The 20025-nt window shown below is 40.5% G+C and overlaps 1 protein-coding gene across 4 annotated transcripts in view; it reads right to left on the reverse strand.

Annotated features, from left to right (window-relative positions):
* The window catches only part of RELN (reelin), a 522413-nt gene that overhangs the window by 10449 nt on the left and 491939 nt on the right, over positions 1-20025 (reverse strand). For all 4 annotated transcript variants that reach the window (XM_030834331.2, XM_060304789.1, XM_060304788.1 and 1 more), the window contains exons 53-63: positions 14299-14476; positions 13209-13384; positions 12956-13062; positions 11620-11862; positions 10834-11009; positions 7131-7204; positions 6147-6308; positions 5256-5413; positions 3026-3245; positions 1022-1219; positions 255-353 (exon numbers count right to left, since the gene is read on the reverse strand). In XM_030834331.2, the coding sequence (XP_030690191.2) occupies positions 255-353; positions 1022-1219; positions 3026-3245; positions 5256-5413; positions 6147-6308; positions 7131-7204; positions 10834-11009; positions 11620-11862; positions 12956-13062; positions 13209-13384; positions 14299-14476 (1791 nt within the window). The remainder of the gene's footprint in view (positions 1-254; positions 354-1021; positions 1220-3025; positions 3246-5255; positions 5414-6146; positions 6309-7130; positions 7205-10833; positions 11010-11619; positions 11863-12955; positions 13063-13208; positions 13385-14298; positions 14477-20025) is intronic.

Here is a 20025-nt window from a genome sequence, read left to right on the forward strand (position 1 = left end):
AATTAATATTGTCAAACCCTTAAATAAACCTTTGCTTATTGAAGTTTCTAAGTTATATTAAATTATATTTGGGGCTTTGTTATTTCACTGTTGATTAGAGCTGTAGTTTGCAATTGTGGAAGAGTATAAGCCAAAGTGGTCCCATGGGGGTTTCTCATCAGGGACAGTTCTTACTGAATTAAGGAGCATGCCATATCAAAGAAATTTCAAACCTTTCTGAAATGGACATGAGATGCTATGTATCAGATACTCACAGGACGACCTCCACATGGTCCAAAGCCCATTGATCATGACCTGTTCCATTGTGGCGTGGCTGCCACCAGCGCAATAAAACTCCTTTCATCCGTGCCTCCCTGGGTCACAGATAGAAGGACAGAGAGATTAAACACTAGAACACAGAGAACTTTCTGGTAGGTGACTTCCAGACTTCAACTACAATAGTCTAATCTTAATCAACATAACTTTGGGTATGGAATTTAGATTTGCTCAGGTCATAGTATTCTCCTAAGCAGCATCAAGTGTTATTGGCTACTCAAGGATTTGCAATCCTTCTACATGTCTCTCCCTTCTTCCCCTTGCTCCACTAGTACCTGGAAGAGTCACATCTTTAGTCAACAAATGTGACGTGCCTTCTATGTGACGGGCACCGTACTAGACGCTGGGGTACCATGCCAGGCAAAACTGACTAAGCTGCCTATCCTCAGCAAATTTTTAAACCGGTGTACCCAACAGAAGATTAAAAATGTTGTTTCCTAAACGACTAGAAACACTGGTTACTGGGAGGGAAATATGCAAACACACCCTTGTATTTAATTGCTTTTCTCTCTTCCCTCTCGACCTTATCCTGGCTCCCAGTTGTGCCTGTTGTCCTAATAGAAAACGGTAACACAACTCTGGAGATCTGGATTAGTCTTGGTTCTGCCACCACCTACTTTTGCGGCGCTGGTTCAGTAACTTCACCAAACTCTGTTTATTGTTAGGATCATGTGTGACACCATGCTTTTGCTCTCTGACCGCTTACAGGGGGACGTTGTAGGACACCCTCTGAGCCTGTGTGAAGTCCTTCGGCTGGTGCTGCGCGATGACGTGCCAGGTGATCCCGTTGTTGACACTGTACTGCAGCAGCACGGCCTTGTCCACGGAGTGGGGGCCACTCAGGTCGCTGTTGCAGCTGTCTGTCTGCGATGTACTCCCAATTTGCAAAACAAACATGATTTTGCTGAACAAACACAGGGGAAACCACGTGTAAACAAAAGTCAGGAAGTATTCAAGGAGTTATACGTTCTACTTTTTTATCTTTCTCGTTCCTAAAGTCCATAATTTTCACGTTCATAATATAGTAAAAAATAGAAGCATCCAGTCTTATGACTAAGTCACATAAATAACAAAATTTATTGAACTTATCTTTTACATCATACATATGAAAAATAAGCCCAGAAGGCTGGTGTTCTACACGGTGAAAATTTTGACTTTCAAAGATCTTTTTTCTTCTTATGATATTAGAAATCTAGTTAGAGTATTTCTCCTGAAACACCTTCTGTTCTCTGCAAAGTGATATGGGCCAAATAGGCAGCTGAGGACATGGAGAGGACAAGAAATAAAACCACAGTATTTATGCTACATGCTTTTTACAAATAGCTTCAAGCTGGACAGAATCTGGACAAGGATAAATCATCATGTTTATTTTAGGAAAGGATGTCTGGAGATCAGAGCAGAGGGAAAACTGAGTTAGACGCACAGGCTCTGGACAATATCTGCTATCGTGTTTGAGGTGTCCTTTTGTTTTTCACAGGCATCTTTGCCCTTAGAAGATACAGTTTTTAAACATAGGAAATCTATCCTCGTAAGATTCCTAGTGATTAACAGGTGGTCAAATAAAGAGCCTGACTTAAACTGGTAAATGCATTATTTAAATGCATTAATTAATTTAAAGCAAAGTTACTTGCATGACATGGTGTGCAATCATTAACTAAGTGGCTAGTTGTAGCTATATATGGGGTCAAGGAAGACATCAGGTTGATCTAGATGAGGTACATCTTTTTGGTAGGAAAAAAATTGGGGATGGGTGGACACAACAACTTCTGGCGTCTATGGTTAGTTATATGGTTACTCTACAGGAATTAATTTTTTAATATTTTTATTGTTTATCATATTGAAGGCCCCCCAACCTGCCTTTCTGCCTCTGAAAATACATTACTAATATTAAGCTTCAAGTAAACATCTACATTCCAACTAACCCAACATTTAATTCTCAAAAATACTCACACACTTTTCAGCATTCAGTGAGTAGTCTAGTATTTTGCAACCTTTATAAAGCCTTGGAATCTCTTCTTGATTTACACAGACAATAAGCTGTTTTTGTTCTGGCTAAGGTGGTAGAGCTGGGAAGGGCAGGTGGGGAAGGAACCCTCTTGGGTCTCTTTTTCTCTGTCCTCTCTATTCTGCATTACCGTGCAGCTCAGAAAGCATGTGAACTTTTAAAGTTCCCAGCCATCCAGCCATCGGTCCTCCACTTCCTTTTATAGCTACATATGCTAAATACAGGAATATGTATGTTTGCATTACTACGAATCTTCTTCACATTCACAGTTATATTTACATGCTTGCATATGTTCCATATTAAATTATCTAGATAGATTATTCATAACCAATTATTTATTTTTGCCAACTTTATTGAGATACAACTGGCCTCTAACATTGTATAAGTTCACGATGTTCAACATGTTGATGTGATACACTTATCCATTTCTTATATTTGGCCATTTCTCCAGGCTTATGCCTACATTACCAACACTCAGCCAGTGTGTGTGAAGAGATACAAGGTAATTCTACACTAAATTTAAGCAAAGCATAATTCTGAGTTGTGAAAACATATAATGCTTTTTCATACCAAATTCAGATGATATTTAGGTTTCCACTGCTTAATGACACCTGTGCCATAAAGTTCATGATCATGGCTGACAGCAGACAATGAGGCACTTGTGACTGATTCTATGTCTGGACTACAACCTGGGAGTTGTATTACCTTGCTCGAGTGAGATCCAGAGGTTTGGTGGCAGCTTGCCTTATTTGACAGCCATTAAAATAGAGTGAGTCTCCATGGGCATAGGGTGCCAGCTGCCCACAGCCACTTCCTATCACTCCACCTTGAATAGTCTCCCAGTTTGCCTCAGTGACTCTTGCGGACTCAAAATTATCTTTAATATAACTGGGAAGATCATGACTGAAAACAGAGCAATCATCTCCTAGAGGGAAAGGAATAGTTGCAAAAATTAGCTGGAACAAGCAGAATCATCAAAGATTAAGAACAAGCATTCAATTTCAGATTTAATCCAATCAATTTCAGATTTATTGTAAGAATGACAAAATACCAAGCAGATATAGACTCCCAGAAATACATGTTTCTCTTTTATTTCAGTTGACTTGTGTTGCTGAAAAACACCATGATCTTTGAGTCAATGTTTACTAAAATATGTAGGTGCTAATGTGCTTATTTCTTGTATAAGCCCATTGTTAAAAAACTACAGCATCTGGTTGGGCCTGTATGTTTACCAATGACATATCTCCAGAGGGTGATCTCACCCCGGCATTAGAGACAACCTAATTTCTGGTCCCCTAGCATGATTTTGTAGCAGAAAATAAGTCATGTTCTTGTTCTCCTTCTAGCTCTTACATTTGATGATTCTTGACAGCAGAGTCTATATTTTATTCATTGTTGGATCCCAGCACCTAGCACAATATTGAGCACATATAAAATATTCCATCATGAAGCTGGGATAAATACATGAATAAAAAACTGGAAGTGTCTCTCAGAGACCACAGATCTGAAATATGGGCATTTAAGGAAGGTGCTACTTTAGCTACTGTGTATGTCTTCGCATTTCTCCTTCATTGCAACAGCACGACTTTTCTCAACGTGTACAACAGTTCAAAATCAAAAGGTCATAGCTCTGTTGGATCAGAGAAGAGGGCAAATTCCAGACACCTAGGACTCCTTGTGAGACATCTGATTTGTTCATTTGCCTAAAGTTCACATTCTCCAGCTAATCTACAAACAGACCCAGTTGGTCTCAGCGGTAATGAGACCAGGGGAAAAAGATGGCGGCTAAGTCATTTCTAACCTCAGAGATGTGCAGCGGTCTACATTTACCATACTCATTTCACTCGGAGGCAAGGAAGTAGTATCCACCAAGAAATCTAAATGGATTCTACTCAATTCAAATCGATGGGTTCTTCCATTGTACCCTTGCGGAAGCTATATAATTTGGTCCTCTTTGGATAACTCTCTCAGCTCTGAGAGACAGCAAGGCTGACTGGAAAGGACAACTTGAGTTCTGGTCTTCTTACTGACATGTACTTGCTATGTGACCTCAGGCAAGTCACTTAACCTCCCTGAGCCTCAGTTTCTTTACCTGTAAAGTGGGAATAATGATATTAACCATAGCTAATTTATGGGGACTATCATAAATACTAAATGACTCTGCTGAATGTATTGGTGGATACTGTGTAAATGGTAAAGGATGAGGCAGTGCAAGGATTCACTCAGAAAAGATTTACTGTGCATTGCTATTAGGCTCCAAGGGTATAATGGTAATTGGATAGAGTGAACTTTGTAACATAGAGGCTGAAACCTATGAGAAACATTGCATCAAAAGAAAGCAGGGCTGCAGGCCTTCAAACAGGCTGACATAGCAAGCTCCTGTTAGGAGTTGACTGAATACTCTGCCCCAAATACACAGTTAGCCTCTGGAAATTCAAGCAGTAAAAGTATATTTTTTTGAGTCATGAAGGTTTTTTCGTATGTGACAGAGTGACCTGGGAAACAGAACATCTTGAATTGTCGGCTCCATCTTGGGAGGACAGTGGCTGCTCCTTTCCCGGTCCAGGGAGAAGGAATATTGGTCCAGTATCTAGGGACAGGCAGCCAGGCCAGGCAGAAGAGAGGTCCAGAGTGGAAATCAAGTGTGAAAGGTAGGGGTTGGAGCAGGGAGTTATATGGAAGTTGGAGAATGTGAGGTACCATAGAATATCCTGGGAGGATAAAATCTGCATTTTTAAAAATTCAAGGAACATAGCATAAAATTAACCTTGGTAATTCATGCCAGAGGTAAATATCTATGTGATCAAAGAGTGTATCATCTATCTCAAATCCCTCAGGCCAGAGTTTCTATCCATTTCCTAGCAGCCTTTGCACACATGTTGAGATGAGAACTCCATGGTCTCCTGTGTCAAGAACGACAAAATGGGATTCTGACCTTGGAAACTTTCATCGCAGATGCAGATGGCGCCGGTGGTGCAGTACCCGTGCCCACTGCAGAGCTTGGGGCAAGCCTCTCCGATGTACACGTGGTCAATTGCCCAGCTCTGCTTCTCCGTTTCTTCGCCCTTCTGGATCCAGCGAAACTGGGTTGCACTGAAAGTCCCACAGAGAGCAGAAGGGATCCAGGAGGCTGTTATTTTCCACGGCTACGTCCAGCATCCAGCCTCTGGGAATGGGGGCTATTTCTAAGAAAAGGGCTTCCCAAACTTCTCTCCGAAGCATCCGATTGGTGGAGGTGAGTGGTGTACCCCTCACATTCTAGGAGTATATACCCCAAAAGCCCTGAAAATTTTACGTGAATTTCCTATTCTGTTCCATAATAAACCTATTTTTCCTGTAGTGGTGTATCACTTTCAAATCTTTGAGGAAAATAAATGCTGCTCTAGGAAGACTGTGCTCCATTATATTTACCCTGCAGCTTTGCGTAACCCAACCAGCCTGGCAGAACCCAGAGGGCACTGATTCTGCGAGGAGCAGCACAGCCTTTGGGGGCACAGAACACCGGGGCAGATACGGTGCCAAGTCCAAGTCTCTGGGCATTTGTGACTCTGGACCTGTGATTGAGTTTGGTGTGTGCTGTGGTATTTAATCAAAAGAAAATCTGACGTGTATGAATCATTTACCGACAAGATCCTATTTCTTCTTGGGACATGCAATTGCCATTTAGGGGCATGAGTTGGTGAGAGGAGGGGGAGATGAGGGGAAAGGGTACTAGGGCTGCAACTAAAAGTCTAGCCTCATTTTATCAGTTGCTCTCGCCTCACTGTATGTGCTCTGCCGAGACAGGCAGATGATTCCACCAAGTTGACCTTAGTACGCAACCTACCTGGAGGAGACATGGTCAGGCAGCTGGATGGTGATTCTCTTCCAGCTGGAGCTGTTGACAGCATTGTAGATGGTGGCTTCATGGAACTGGAAGGGGGAACAGCCAATGCTGTTTGAAGAGGAAGGAAGGCATTGGGTCTGAACGAGCTGCCAGGAGTCGGACCTGCAGAAACCAAAAAGGCTGCATTAGACAGCTCTTCAGAGAAGTACATGACCTGTCTTATGTCAAGGGAATGCTTTAGGGCTGGGTTAAATTAAGACATTTTAATGTAACTTTCCTATTTCCTATATATATTTATAATTACAGATAATAAAAAGAAAAATTGAAAACTATCTCATATGAGATAGATCCTAACTCTTTTCAGGCACATTAATATATTCACAGATGACAGAATAAAATGATGGCAGGAACAGAGTGGCATTCTAGCGACTTCCTCCCACTGATATTGTTACAAGAACTACACCTGGAGTCGACTGACAAAGTTCTCTATCTACCCAAACTTTCTCACTATAATTCATTTTTCAAAGTGGTGGTGAGAGGCAGGCCTGCCAGCACCAACAAGGCAAACTTCCTCTGTCAGACTGATGCTCAGTACTGCTACTATGCTTTAGGAGGTGTGACTGTAGCTAGAGCATGTTCAGACCTTTCATTGATCTATATTTTTATTAGGGCTGGTTGAGAACAAGCAACGTGAATAAAAGAGGGTTCTACTTTGAGGACAAACTTAGTGTCTTACTTAACTTACAATGTAAAGTTTGTTGGCTGCCGTGTAATATAACATTGATTTTTCTTGGTTTGAAGGAAAAATGTGAAAATAAGATACGTGTGTGAATTTTATACAAATGAAATTTTTACATGTATACACAGGAACTGCCACTTTTAATACATAAGAATGCTCCCCTGTAAGCAGCTGCCTTAAAAACAGACAAACATTTGAATTGTATATTCTTGTTTGGAGGAAATGTAAAACATTGTTTCACAAACCTTGCATCCTTAGTGTACTCCAACATTACGGAATGAAGGTCACCACAAGAAGTAGCTTCACAACCCACCACAATCTAAAACAAGCAAACAATCGATATGTGTCAGGCTAGATTAAATAATACCTCTCATTAATTAGAAATCCCATCTCTGTTCATTATGACTCTGAAAAGTAATCAAGAAGTATTCAGAGAAGCTTTTACAGAGCAGCCTGCCAGGACACCAAGAACACATTCTTTTGAGCTTTGTTAAAGTCATGCCATTTTGCAAGGAGACGAGAATTAAGGTTAAAAATATACTATTTCTATTTACTTAATTAGTATAACATATTAATCATAAATTTGGGGAAGATAAATTGGTCAAAAGGAAAGCAGTATTTGGAGAATTAAAGGAAAGAAACAAAGTATCATTGGTTCAAAACATTTTCATTGATATCCTATCTTCATTGATGCTACCATTAAATTTTTATTTGTAATTAAAAACAGTAATTTTTAATTACTTAAATTTATTCCTAGTCTTTTTCCATTTCCATGTGAATAAAAGCATTCCATATTATGTGCAATTAAATGCTTGAATCATCAATAATGCATAAATGCTAGAAAAATTTGGTGATTCAAATTTAAGTTCTAATCATCTACTCAATAAGTCCTATTTCAGTGCTGATAGTAGGGAAGGTTAATGCTAAAAACTTTAGACTATACGCTTATTCATAAAACAACCCTGGTTTCAGAGATAGAATACAAAGTATATTCCAACAGTAGAAATGGAAACCAGAACCCATACAAATAAAATGCTGTGGTGCTTCACAGGAAGGAGAGATTGAATCTTATTAAGTAGGTTAGAAAATAGTTCATCAGAAGTGGGAGATCTAAATTATTCCAAATACAAAAAGAAAAGATAATTGTGTGATGTGATAGAGGTGCTAATTGTCACTATTGTGGCGATCATATTCCAATATATAAATGTATCAAATCAACATGGTGTATACCCTAAATTTACACAATGCTATATGTCAAATATATTTCAATTAAAAAAATAGAAAAGAATTCATCAGGTAGAGTGTATGTGAACTGTCCCTGAAGAATGGGGAGAGTCTGAGAGGTAGAGACAGGAGAAAGATATTTGGGTGGGAAAGCACTGTGGCATGTCTGGAGTGCAGCGTGTGGTGTGTTTTGGTCTAAGTGTAGAGTATGTGGAATATTGGTGGAGGAGGTTGGAAAGACTGGTTGAGTTTGACAGACCATGAGTTGCAGTCAAAGGTGTTTGATCTTAATTTGGTAGGCAGTGGGGCGTCATTAAGGGTTAATGAACAGGGGAATGATGGGCTCAAAGCTGTGCTTTGTAAGGATCAATCTGACTGTGCTGTTGAAGACAGGTGGGAGTGGAGAGAGATTAGAAAGGAAAGGACTACTCAATGGCCTACTCATTTAATTAGGGCCAGAATAAAGGTGGTAATAGTGCAAACAGAGGAGATGGGATGGGTGCCAGGAACACTGGGAGTTAGAATTTAAAGGATGTAGTAACTGATTAGATGTGAAAAGTGAAAAGTCAAAGACTAAATTAAAATTTAGAGCCAGTGAATAGGTGACAGGCAGTGCTATCAAGAGAAATAGGAAAATCAGAAAGAGAAGTGGGCATGGGGCAGGAAGATATGAAGTTCACCGTTAGACATGTTGAGTTGAGGTGCCAGTAAGGCAGAGGTGTAGAAATGTACACAGGCTATTAAAAGTACTGAATTGGCTGCTGATGGGCCAGTCAAGGTTGGATATGCAGATTTGGGAGTTGCTCTTAAAGGTGTGATATTTGAAGCCAGAGGATGAATGAAGTTTCCAAAGGTGAGAATGTCTGTGAAGAGAGAAGAAAGCCAGGGAGAAGTACTAAGAAATGCTGATATTTACCAGGTTGAGGGAAGAAGAGGAACCAAAAAGGAGACAGACGTGGATATCAAGAAGGTAAGAGGAGAAGCAGCAGCCAATAGCAAAGAGAATTTCACGAGCTGGAGAAGACAAGGAAAAGAGTGCCAAATAGTACAAAGAAAAGGAAAAATGAGGAATGGGTGAAAGCTGAAAGCTGTTATGGATATGGTGTTTAGAAAGTCTAGGGTGACTTTATTTTTTAAACTTTTAATTTTATATTGGAGTGTAGCCGATTAACAATGTTGTGACAGTTTCAGGCACACAGCAAAGCACCTCAGCCACACATACACAGGTAACCATTCTATGGTGACTGTAAAAATGCAGATTTAGGGGCACTTTAATCATGAAATTTCTGGGGACAAGCTTTTTTTTTTTTATGAAACAAATTGACTTGGCTAGAGAAAATTTCAGTCTCTTCAGTTCTGGGTTGATAGAAGAAGCAAAAGAGGAGGTCCCAACCAACTTAATCAAAAAATGCTCTGATGTGAGCCTGGTAGAGGGAAAGCCTTAAGGGACATGGCTTGGAATTAGGGGTGGTATAACACTGGACATGACCTTGAGCATCCTTCATGTCACTAAGTTAAAGACAGTCCTGAGGGAGTGGTAGCATTTGGGGGGCTTGCCTCACCACCCTACAGTCTCTGAAGGAGAGTTTAATACAGAGCTGAGGAAACCAGAAAATTTGTTTGTTTTTTCAACATATCTCCAGGAATTTTTCATCTTGCAACACTGAAACCCTGTACATAATAAGTCCTGATTTTCCCCTTCTCCCAGCTGTGAATACATTTTTATTATACTGATAAGGATTCTTACTATTAATTGTGATTATAGCACATCTTTTTAAAAAAGGGTATTAGAACTGATCTGTCTCTTTAAAATGATCTAGTAATAAACTGCATTTCTGTAATGCCCCTTTTTAGTGTGTTCTTCAGTAAGAAAGACATTAATTGATATTGCTTTATCTTTCTCTCTAATTGTCTATTAATTACCTCCTATGCCTTCCCTTCCATTCTTCTATATGAATAAAATATGCAATTTTAAGAAGTGAGAGTCCTTTTCAAATCTTTGAGGATTTGGGAAGTTCCAATTGGGCTAATGTACAGGTTCGTTTTTGGAAGTCAGAGACAAAAGAAAAATGGAAAGACATAATGAAAAAGGATAGATAAAGAAACAAAGTGGGCCTTCCCTGGTGGCGCAGTGGTTGAGAGTCCGCCTGCCGATGCAGGGGACACGGGTTTGTGCCCTGGTCCGGGAAGATCCCACATGCCTTGGAGCGGCTGGGCCCGTGAGCCATGGCCACTGAGCCTGCGCGTCAGGAGCCTGTGCTTCTTAGCGGGAGAGGCCACAACAGTGAGAGGCCCGCGTATGGCAAAAAAAAAAAAAAAAAAGAAAGCAAAGTGGCTTGATGTATGAAATAGGCATAAAGAGAAAGTGGTAGAGAAATGGAGGAGAGAGACTGACAGAAAGGGGGGACAGAGACAAAGAAACTAACAGGCAGATGTGCCTATTTGAGCTTTTTATTTCCAAGTTTGGAAAAGTGAACTCAAGATTACATATCTGAGATACAATACAGTTACATTTCTTGCCATGTCCCAATATACTTAGATTTTAACCTGTGTTCAAATAATCCTACAAGATAAAGGTCTTTGTGAAAGATAACTTCTTTTATTGATAAAGTCTCTTTTAATGAATGAAATCAATCATTTCCTTGGAGTTGTTCAAATAAGTATTCTCTCTATACCCCCTCCCTGAAATGTAATGCAGACTCTGGAAGAGCTGCTTCCCCTTACTTTAAACTGCATCATGTATCCTGGCTGTATGATGAGTTCTCTGGAGGAGAGAGCATTGTGAGTCTTGTCCTTCTTTTTATTTGGCCAGTAGAGGTGGAAGGATGGATTGCCACAGAATCCTGCTGTCCTCACTGCATTAGGGTAAAAACTCCAGTTTTCTTCATGGGAAGTGCCTTCTGTTAAGGTAAATTGGAAGCAATATGGCATGTTATTCTCTTGAATTAATTGGTTTAGTGTTGAACTACCTGAATGTCTATGCTCTAGCTCTTTGCTTACTCTTTAAGATTGACTTTTATTTTATTTAATTGGTATAATATACAAATCCAAGATGAGAAATCACATCTAGAAAAGATTATTAAATGCTAGGACAATGATTACTCAACTTTTAAAATGTAATTGCTAGACCGGTAACTTTCACCACTGCAAAATTTTTCCTGGTATACTTTCAAACCAATACAATGTGTATCTCTGCACAGAAATTCCTAAAGAAACAGAAATTATTTTGGGCTACTGAAATTTCAAATTATACTTAGAGCGAGACATTTTGTCTTTAATGAGATTTATTAAAGTCTTAGTTGACATTTCAACATAAATTCTTAGTTGACATTTCAACAAGCAGCCAACCTTGAAGATGTATAAATTATTGGGCAAAATAATAGCTAACATTCGTTGATCAGTAAATATGTGCTAGGAACTCATCTAAAGGCTTTTCATATAGTAACTCATGTAAAGACATAATCAGACAAAAGACTCACAGGAAAGATTGTTCAATGTCTTGTTTCTTACCATCATCAAAAGTGTCGACCAGTTGACTGGGATTGATTTCTGCTCCACCAATCAAAATGTTGTCTAGTGCCCACTGAGCACGCTCTACCCCGGAGACCACAAGTCCATTGCTGATCACAAAAGGCTGCCACCAGCGAAGTCGAGTTGTGTTGGTGAGGGCATCCTCGGGGAGAAGGATGTAGTCGTGTCTGACAGAAATGTATTTCTGATAATCCATCTCATGGAGCAAAGTCCAAGTAATTCCTATAAAGCAAATACACCAAAAAAGTAACATATCTGGAAAAAACACCACAAACCACCAGTATACTGCAGTTACCGTAAATTTCCCAAAGAAATCTTCAGCCAGATAATGAGAACTGATTTCACTGACTTTAATATAAGTGTTCCCCACTTATACATACTGCTTCAAAATGAGGCTGATGACATAAGGGGAAGAAGGGTATTTAGAAATACTTGGCCACAAATCGAAACACTTAAGTAAAAATTATATACTTTCTGCTTCTAAAATTTTGTTCTCGATTCCTATATGCATTATTTCTCATAAATAATGAGAAACACCCATGTTTTGCATGTTTCTGGACAAGAACTCCTAGTATTTTTAAATATAGCTATTATAATTCTATGCAATTTGTGATTTGTTGGACGAATATGAAGCTTCTGTCATCAACTGATAAGAGAGTAGGTGGAACGTTTACGTTACTTAAGAAAACACTTTTTGAATACCCTAAAATACTTCGGGGTCATCTATTTATCTGCCAGTTATTAAGAATGATACCTATCTGCTAAAGCTGATTTTCTAAAGACCTCATGGTACTACTGGCCTGGTTTCAGCTACTTCAAAATAATGAAACAGAATCTTGTTAAAAGTGTGACAGACTCACGAATTGACTATCTTTTTTCACAACTAATGACGTTTTCTTGTAGCTCTTCTATAGCATTTATTACATGCTTGTTCACACAAAAGCTTTTTAAAACACTTTAAAATGTTTTTAAAATTATCTTTTACTTGGAAGACCAAGCAAAAATTTATTTCTTAATTGTATCATTTATAATCAAGCTTCAGCTAAGCATCGTGATTATTTTCTTTATTCATAAAGTTTGGAGTTTATTTTTTTTAATGTGATTTCTCTCTTGTCCCTTTTTGGGTAGATTTTGTATAACACAGAAGTCACACATATATAGAACGTGTAATGCAACTAAGGTCTGTAGCTTTCTCTTTGTGGCTTTCACTATTTGCACTGCCAGGTCAGCAAAGCTTTGCAGGGACTCTGCTGAGGGGCACTGGATGGAATGTGGCAATCTGCTCCAGGGCGTGGCTTTCACCCCCAAAACGTGCCTCCATTGGTAGAGTAGTCCAACAGCACGCCTTCCTTCCGGCAGATGGGCCGATGGCAGGAGGTCATGTTATTCTCACTACCGATGCGCCCCCAGTATTGCAGGAATCTGAACGCAAGCACATATTATCCGTCAGAACAGTTAATTAGAACAAATCGTCTACTCAAGTCCTGGATAACAGCTTCTTCCACACGCGTTCTGGTTCGGGGGCCAACTTACTAAGTTGTGACAAAAATAACAAAAAATTGACTTACTTTGCCCCTCTGAGATCTAAATCTTGGGTAATAGCTTGTCTCACTGTGGATCCCCCAAAATAGAGTGCAGTGTCCTCTGCAAGAATCCCACACTCAGTACAAGTACTTCCACCTTCCAAGGACATCCATAAATCAGGCTTGATTTCTTCACTGTCAAAGCGTTCCTTCAGGAAAGTCTGGAAAAAATTAAGTGGCATGTATTTAAAAGTAACAATTTTAAAGAATAATTATGTAATAGTTAAGACAATACAGAATTACATCTTGGACTTGAAAAGAATTAGAGCTGATTTCAAATGCTTTTCCAAAAGATATTAAAAGAAACCCAACAGGATACATCCATAGTATTCTTTTCCATCATATATTGAAGATCATTTAAACTGCTTAAATAATGTTTAATAATTGGAATTTAAAATCTAGAATCTTAAAATAAAACAATTGTAAAGTTGAGTATAGTAATACTCCTACTGGTAAAACGTTACTTAAGCATGTACTCTCAAAATATACTTATTTATTTATATATTATATAAAAATACTTTTGTACTTTATTTTGTTTCTATGAAACATGAACAAAAATTGAAAATTTAAAGGAGTAAGATAAAATAAAACAGTTTTAGCACTTTCCCCCCAATATTCCCTGATTATCTTGTTCTCCCTGGTAGTACGCGCCCCCGACCTTGGAGATTGATTTAGGAATCCAGAACCCTTAAACCTAATACATATTTTTAAAGTTTCCATACAAAGGACTTATTGACTGGGGGCCCCAAAGAATGTGGTAATAAATTATTAGTCTCACTCTTTTATTTAATTTTTTTTATTTTTGCGGTACGTGGGTCTCTCACTGTTGTGGCCTCTCCCGTTGCGGAGCACAGGCTCCGGACGCGCAGGCTCAGTGGCCATGGCTCACGGGCCCAGCTGCTCCACGGCAGGTGGGATCTTCCCGGACCGGGACACGAACCCATGTCCCCTGCATCGGCAGGCGGACTCTCAACCACTGCGCCACCAGGGAAGCCCCTAGTCTCACTCTTAAGTTGGTTCTTGATGCACGGTCCGCAATGAGAGTACATGCTTCCTTCAGGGGCTTTAACGTTACCTTCAGAGTGTGAGTCAAGTAGCAGTTTGGCCCAGAGTATCCCGGATCACAGATGCACTGTTCCTTTAAGCAGTCCCCATGGCCTCTGCAGTTGTCCAAGCATTCAGGGCCCAGGTAGAAATTGTCAATTGCCCACTGAGTATCTGAGTGCTTCTGATAGAACCTAAACCTTACAGGACTATTGGCAACACAAGAGCAAAGGAGTGAAGAACAAAAGTTAACTTTACTCAGGTCCATTTTCCTGCGAGTATATTCAGTAGTCAAGAGAAAAAACATTTAAATCATTCTGACAAGATGAAATGGGTTAATAAAAGATGTCTTCAGAGTACCACTATCTTTCTAGAAATGCAAGTTTAAAGCCAGTTCAATTTACATTTTAAAATACGTGAGTAAACTTGTAAAAAAAACCCCACCAAAACCACAGTGGAATCTCTATTTCAAGCAAAAGGAACATTTAAAAATGCAAATCCGTAACTATCATAAATCAGGTGGCTTATGAACTGGAGTCCAGTGGCTGTGACACAATTTCGATTCATTAATCGTATTCCTGAAATTGTACAGAAGGTGAATCAATCCTTTGACAGAGCCTTGTCAGCATACACACGGCCCTCAGGTGGTTGGGAAACAGCAACTTCTGAATTCCTCAAAGATAATGAATATTCTCAGAGTAACTGTGCTAATTAGAAGACAATTTTGAAAGGGTTATATATTAAAGGAAAATTTCCCTGAGATTTCAATTTCATCATTGCTCTTCTCTTCTTCTGGGGAAAATACAAGCCTCATAATTAACCTTATATTAAAATATGCCACCCTATTTTGGTGGAAAGAGTTCACAGTGCATGAGGGAACATTCTGGGACGATATGAATGTTCTGTATCTTGTTTCATGTGGTGGTTACGTGGGTTATACAATGGGAAGAACTCACTGTGAGGAACAATTAAAATGTGTTCATTTTACTGAATGTAAATTATACCTCATTATAAAAAACAGAGTAGAGACTTCCGGGAAGATGGCGGAAGAGTAAGACGCGGAGATCACCTTCCTCCCCACAGATACACCAGAAATACATCTACGCGTGGAACAACTCCTACGGAGCACCTACTGAACGCTGGCAGAAGACCTCAGACCTCCCAAAAGGCAAGGAACCCCCCACGTACCTGGTTAGGGCAAAAGAAAAAACTAAACAGAGACAAAAGGATAGGGACGGGTCCTGCACCAGCGGGAGGGAGCCGTGAAGGAGGAAAAGTGTCCACACACTAGGAAGCCCCTTCGCGGGCGGAGACTGCGGGAGGCGGAGGGGGGGAGCTTGGGAGCCGCGGAGGAGAGCACAGCAACAGGGGTGCGGAGGGCAAGGCAGACAGATTCCAGCGCAGAGGATTGGGCCGACCGGAACTCACCAGCCGAGAGGCTTGTCTGCTCGCCCGCCGGGGCGGGCGGGACTGGGAGCTGAGGCTCCGGCTTTTGTCGGAGCACCGGGAGAGGACTGAGGTTGGCGGCGTGAACACAGCCTGCAGGGCGTTAGTGCACCGCGGCTAGCCGGGAGAGAGTCCGGGGAAAAGTCTGGACCTGCCGAAGAGGCAAGAGACTTTTACGTCCCTCTTTGTTTCCTGGTGCACGAGGAGAGGGGATTAAGAACGCTGCTTGAGAGAGCTCCAGGGACGGGCGCGAGCCGCGGCTGAGAGTGCGGAGCCTAGAGACAGACATGAGACGCTAGGGCCGCTGCTGCCGCCACCAGGAGGCCTGTGTGCGAACACAGGTCACTAGCCACACGCCCTTCCGGGGAGCCTGTGCAGCCCGCCACTGCCAGGGTCCCGGGATCCAGGGACAACTCCCCCGGGAGAACTCACGGCGCGCCTCAGGCTGCAACGTCACGCTGGCCTCTGCCGCCGCAGGCCCGCCCCACATTCCGTGACCCTCCCTACCCCCCGGCCTGAGTAAGCCAGAGCCTCTGAATCAGCGGCTCCTTTAACCCCGTCCTGTCTGAGCAAAGAACAGACGCCCTCCGGCGACCTACACGCACAGGCGGGGCCAAATCCAAAGCTGAGCCCCTGGGAACTGTGAGAACAAAGAAGAGAAAGGGAAATCTCTCCCAGCAGCCTCAGAAGCAGCGGATTAAAGCTCCACAATCAACTTGATATACCCTGCATCTGTGGAATACCTGAATAGAAAACGAATCATCCCAAATTAAGGAGCCCTGTGGATGAAAGGCTCTTGGTGCTGCAGCCAGGAGTCAGTGCTGTGCCTCTGAGGTGGGAGAGCCAACTTCAGGACACTGGTCCACAAGAGGCCTCCCAGCTGCACATAATATCAAACAGCAAAAATCTCAGAGAGATCTCCATCTCAACGCCAGCACCCAGCTTCACTCAACGACCAGCAAGCTACAGTGCTGGACATCCTATGCCAAACAACTAGCAAGTCAGGAACACAACCCCACCCATTAGCAGAGAGGCTGCCCAAAATCATAATAAGTCTACAGACACCCCAAAACACACCACCAGACGTGGACCTGCCCACCAGAAAAACAAGATCCAGCCTCATCCACCAGAACACAGGCACTAGTACCCTCCACCAGGAAGCCTACACAACCCACTGAACCAACCTTAGCCACTGGGGACAGACACAAAAAACAACAGGAACTACGAACCTTCAGCCTGCAAAAAAGGAGACCCCAAACACAGTAAGATAAGCAAAATGAAAAGACAGAAAAACACACAGCAGATGAAGGAGCAAGATAAAAACCCACCAGACCTAACAAATGAAGAGGAAATAGGCAGTCTACCTGAAAAAGAATTCAGAATAATGATAGTAAGGTTGATCCGAAATCTTGGAGATAGAATGGACAATAGAATGGACAAAATGCAAGAATCAGTTAACAAGGACCTAGAAGAAATAAAGATGAAACAAGCAATGATGAACAACACAATAAATGAAATTAAAAGTACTCTAGATGGGATCGATAGCAGGATAACTGAGGCAGAAGAACGGATAAGTGACCTGGAAGATAAAATAGTGGAAATAACTACTGCAGAGCAGAATAAAGAAAAAAGAATGAAAAGAACTGAGGACAGTCTCAGAGACCTCTGGGACAACATTAAACGCATCAACATTCGAATTATAGGGGTTCCAGAAGAAGAAGAGAAAAAGAAAGGGACTGAGAAAATATTTGAAGAGATTATAGTTGAAAACTTCCCTAATATGGGAAAGGAAATAGTTAATCAAGTCCAGGAAGCACAGAGAGTCCCATACAGGATAAATCCAAGGAGAAATACGCCAAGACACATATTAATCAAACTGTCAAAAATTAAATACAAAGAAAACATATTAAAAGCAGCAAGGGAAAAACAACAAATAACACACAAGGGAATCCCCATAAGGTTAACAGCTGATTTTTCAGCAGAAACTCTGCAAGCCAGAAGGGAGTGGCAGGACATATTGAAAGTGTTGAAGGAGAAAAACCTGCAACCAAGATTACTCTACCCAGCAAGGATCTCATTCAGATTTGATGGAGAAATTAAAACCTTTAGAGACAAGCAAAAGCTGAGAGAGTTCAGCACCACCAAACCAGCTCTACAACAACTGCTAAAGGAACTTCTCTAGGCAAGAAACACAAAAGAAGGAGAAGACCTACAATAACAAACCCAAAACAATTAAGAAAATGGGAATGGGAACACACATATCGATAATTACCTTAAATGTAAATGGACTAAATGCTCCCACCAAAAGACACAGATTGGCTGAATGGATACAAAAACAAGACCCATATATTTGCTGTCTACAAGAGACCCACTTCAGACCTAGAGACACATACAGACTGAAAGTAAGGGGATGGAAAAAGGTATTTCATGCAAATGGAAACCAAAAGAAAGCTGGAGTAGCAATTCTCATATCAGACAAAATAGACTTTAAAACAAAGACTATTAGAAGAGACAAAGAAGGACACTACATAATGATCAAGGGATCGATCCAAGAGGAAGATATAACAATTGTAAATATTTATGCACCCAACATAGGTGCACCTCAATACATAAGGCAAATACTGACAACCATAAAAGGGGAAATCGACAGTAACACATTCATAGTAGGGGACTTTAACACCCCACTTTCACCAATGGACAGATCATCCAAAATGAAAATAAATAAGGAAACACAAGCTTTAAATGATACATTAAACGAGATGGACTTAATTGATATTTATAGGACATTCCATTCAAAAACAACAGAATACACATTTTTCTCAAGTGCTCATGGAACATTCTCCAGGATAGATCATATCTTGGGTCACAAATCAAGCCTTGGTAAATTTAAGAAAATTGAAATTGTATCAAGTATCTTTTCTGACCACAACGCTATGAGACTAGATATCAATCACAGGAGAAGATCTGTAAAAAATACAAACACGTGGAGGCTAAACAATACACTACTTAATAACGAAGTGATCACTGAAGAAATCAAAGAGGAAATCAAAAAATACCTAGAAACAAATGACAATGGAGACACGACGACTCAAAATCTATGGGATGCAGCAAAAGCAGTTCTAAGAGGGAAGTTTATAGCAATACAATCTTACCTTAAGAAACAGGAAACATCTCGAATAAACAACCTAACCTTGCACCTAAAGCAATTAGAGAAAGAAGAACAAAAAAACGCCAAAGTTAGCAGGAGGAAAGAAATCATAAAAATCAGATCAGAAATAAATGAAAAAGAAATGAAGGAAACGATAGCAAAGATCAATAAAACTAAAAGCTGGTTCTTTGAAAGGATAAACAAAATTGATAAACCATTAGCCAGACTCATCAAGAAAAAAAGGGAGAAGACTCAAATCAATAGGATTAGAAATGAAAAAGGAGAAGTAACGACTGACACTGCATTAATACAAAAGATCATGAGAGATTACTACAAGCAACTCTATGCCAATAAAATGGACAACCTGGAAGAAATGGACAAATTCTTAGAAAGGCACAACCTGCCAAGACTGAATCAGGAAGAAATAGAAAATATGAACAGACCAATTACAAGCACTGAAATTGAAACTGTGATTAAAAATCTTCCAACAAGCAAAAGCCCAGGACCAGATGGCTTCACAGGCGAATTCTATCAAACATTTAGAGAAGAGCTGTCACCTATCCTTCTCAGACTCTTCCAAAATATAGCAGAGGGAGGAACACTCCCCAACTCATTCTACGAGGCCACCATCACCCTGATACCAAAACCAGACAAGGATGTCACAAAGAAAGAAAACTACAGGCCAATATCACTGATGAACATAGATGCAAAGATCCTCAACAAAATACTAGCAAACAGAATCCAACAGCACATTAAACGGATCATACACCATGATCAAGTGGGGTTTATGCCAGGAATGCAAGGATTCTTCAATATACGCAAATCAATCAACGTGATACACCATATTAACAAATTGAAGGAGAAAAACCATATGATCATCTCAATAGATGCAGAGAAAGCTTTTGACAAAATTCAACACCCATTTATGATAAAAACCCTGCAGAAAGTAGGCATAGAGGGAACTTTCCTCAACATAATAAAGGCCATATATGACAAACCCACAGCCAACATCGTCCTCAATGGTGAAAAACTGAAAGCATTTCCACTAAGATCAGGAACAAGACAAGGTTGCCCACTCTCACCACTCTTATTCAACATAGTTTTGGAAGTTTTAGCCACAGCAATCAGAGAAGAAAAGGAAATAAAAGGAATCCAAATTGGAAA

Source organism: Globicephala melas, chromosome 9 (genome assembly GCF_963455315.2).
Source record: "Globicephala melas chromosome 9, mGloMel1.2, whole genome shotgun sequence".
NCBI lineage: Eukaryota > Metazoa > Chordata > Mammalia > Artiodactyla > Delphinidae > Globicephala > Globicephala melas.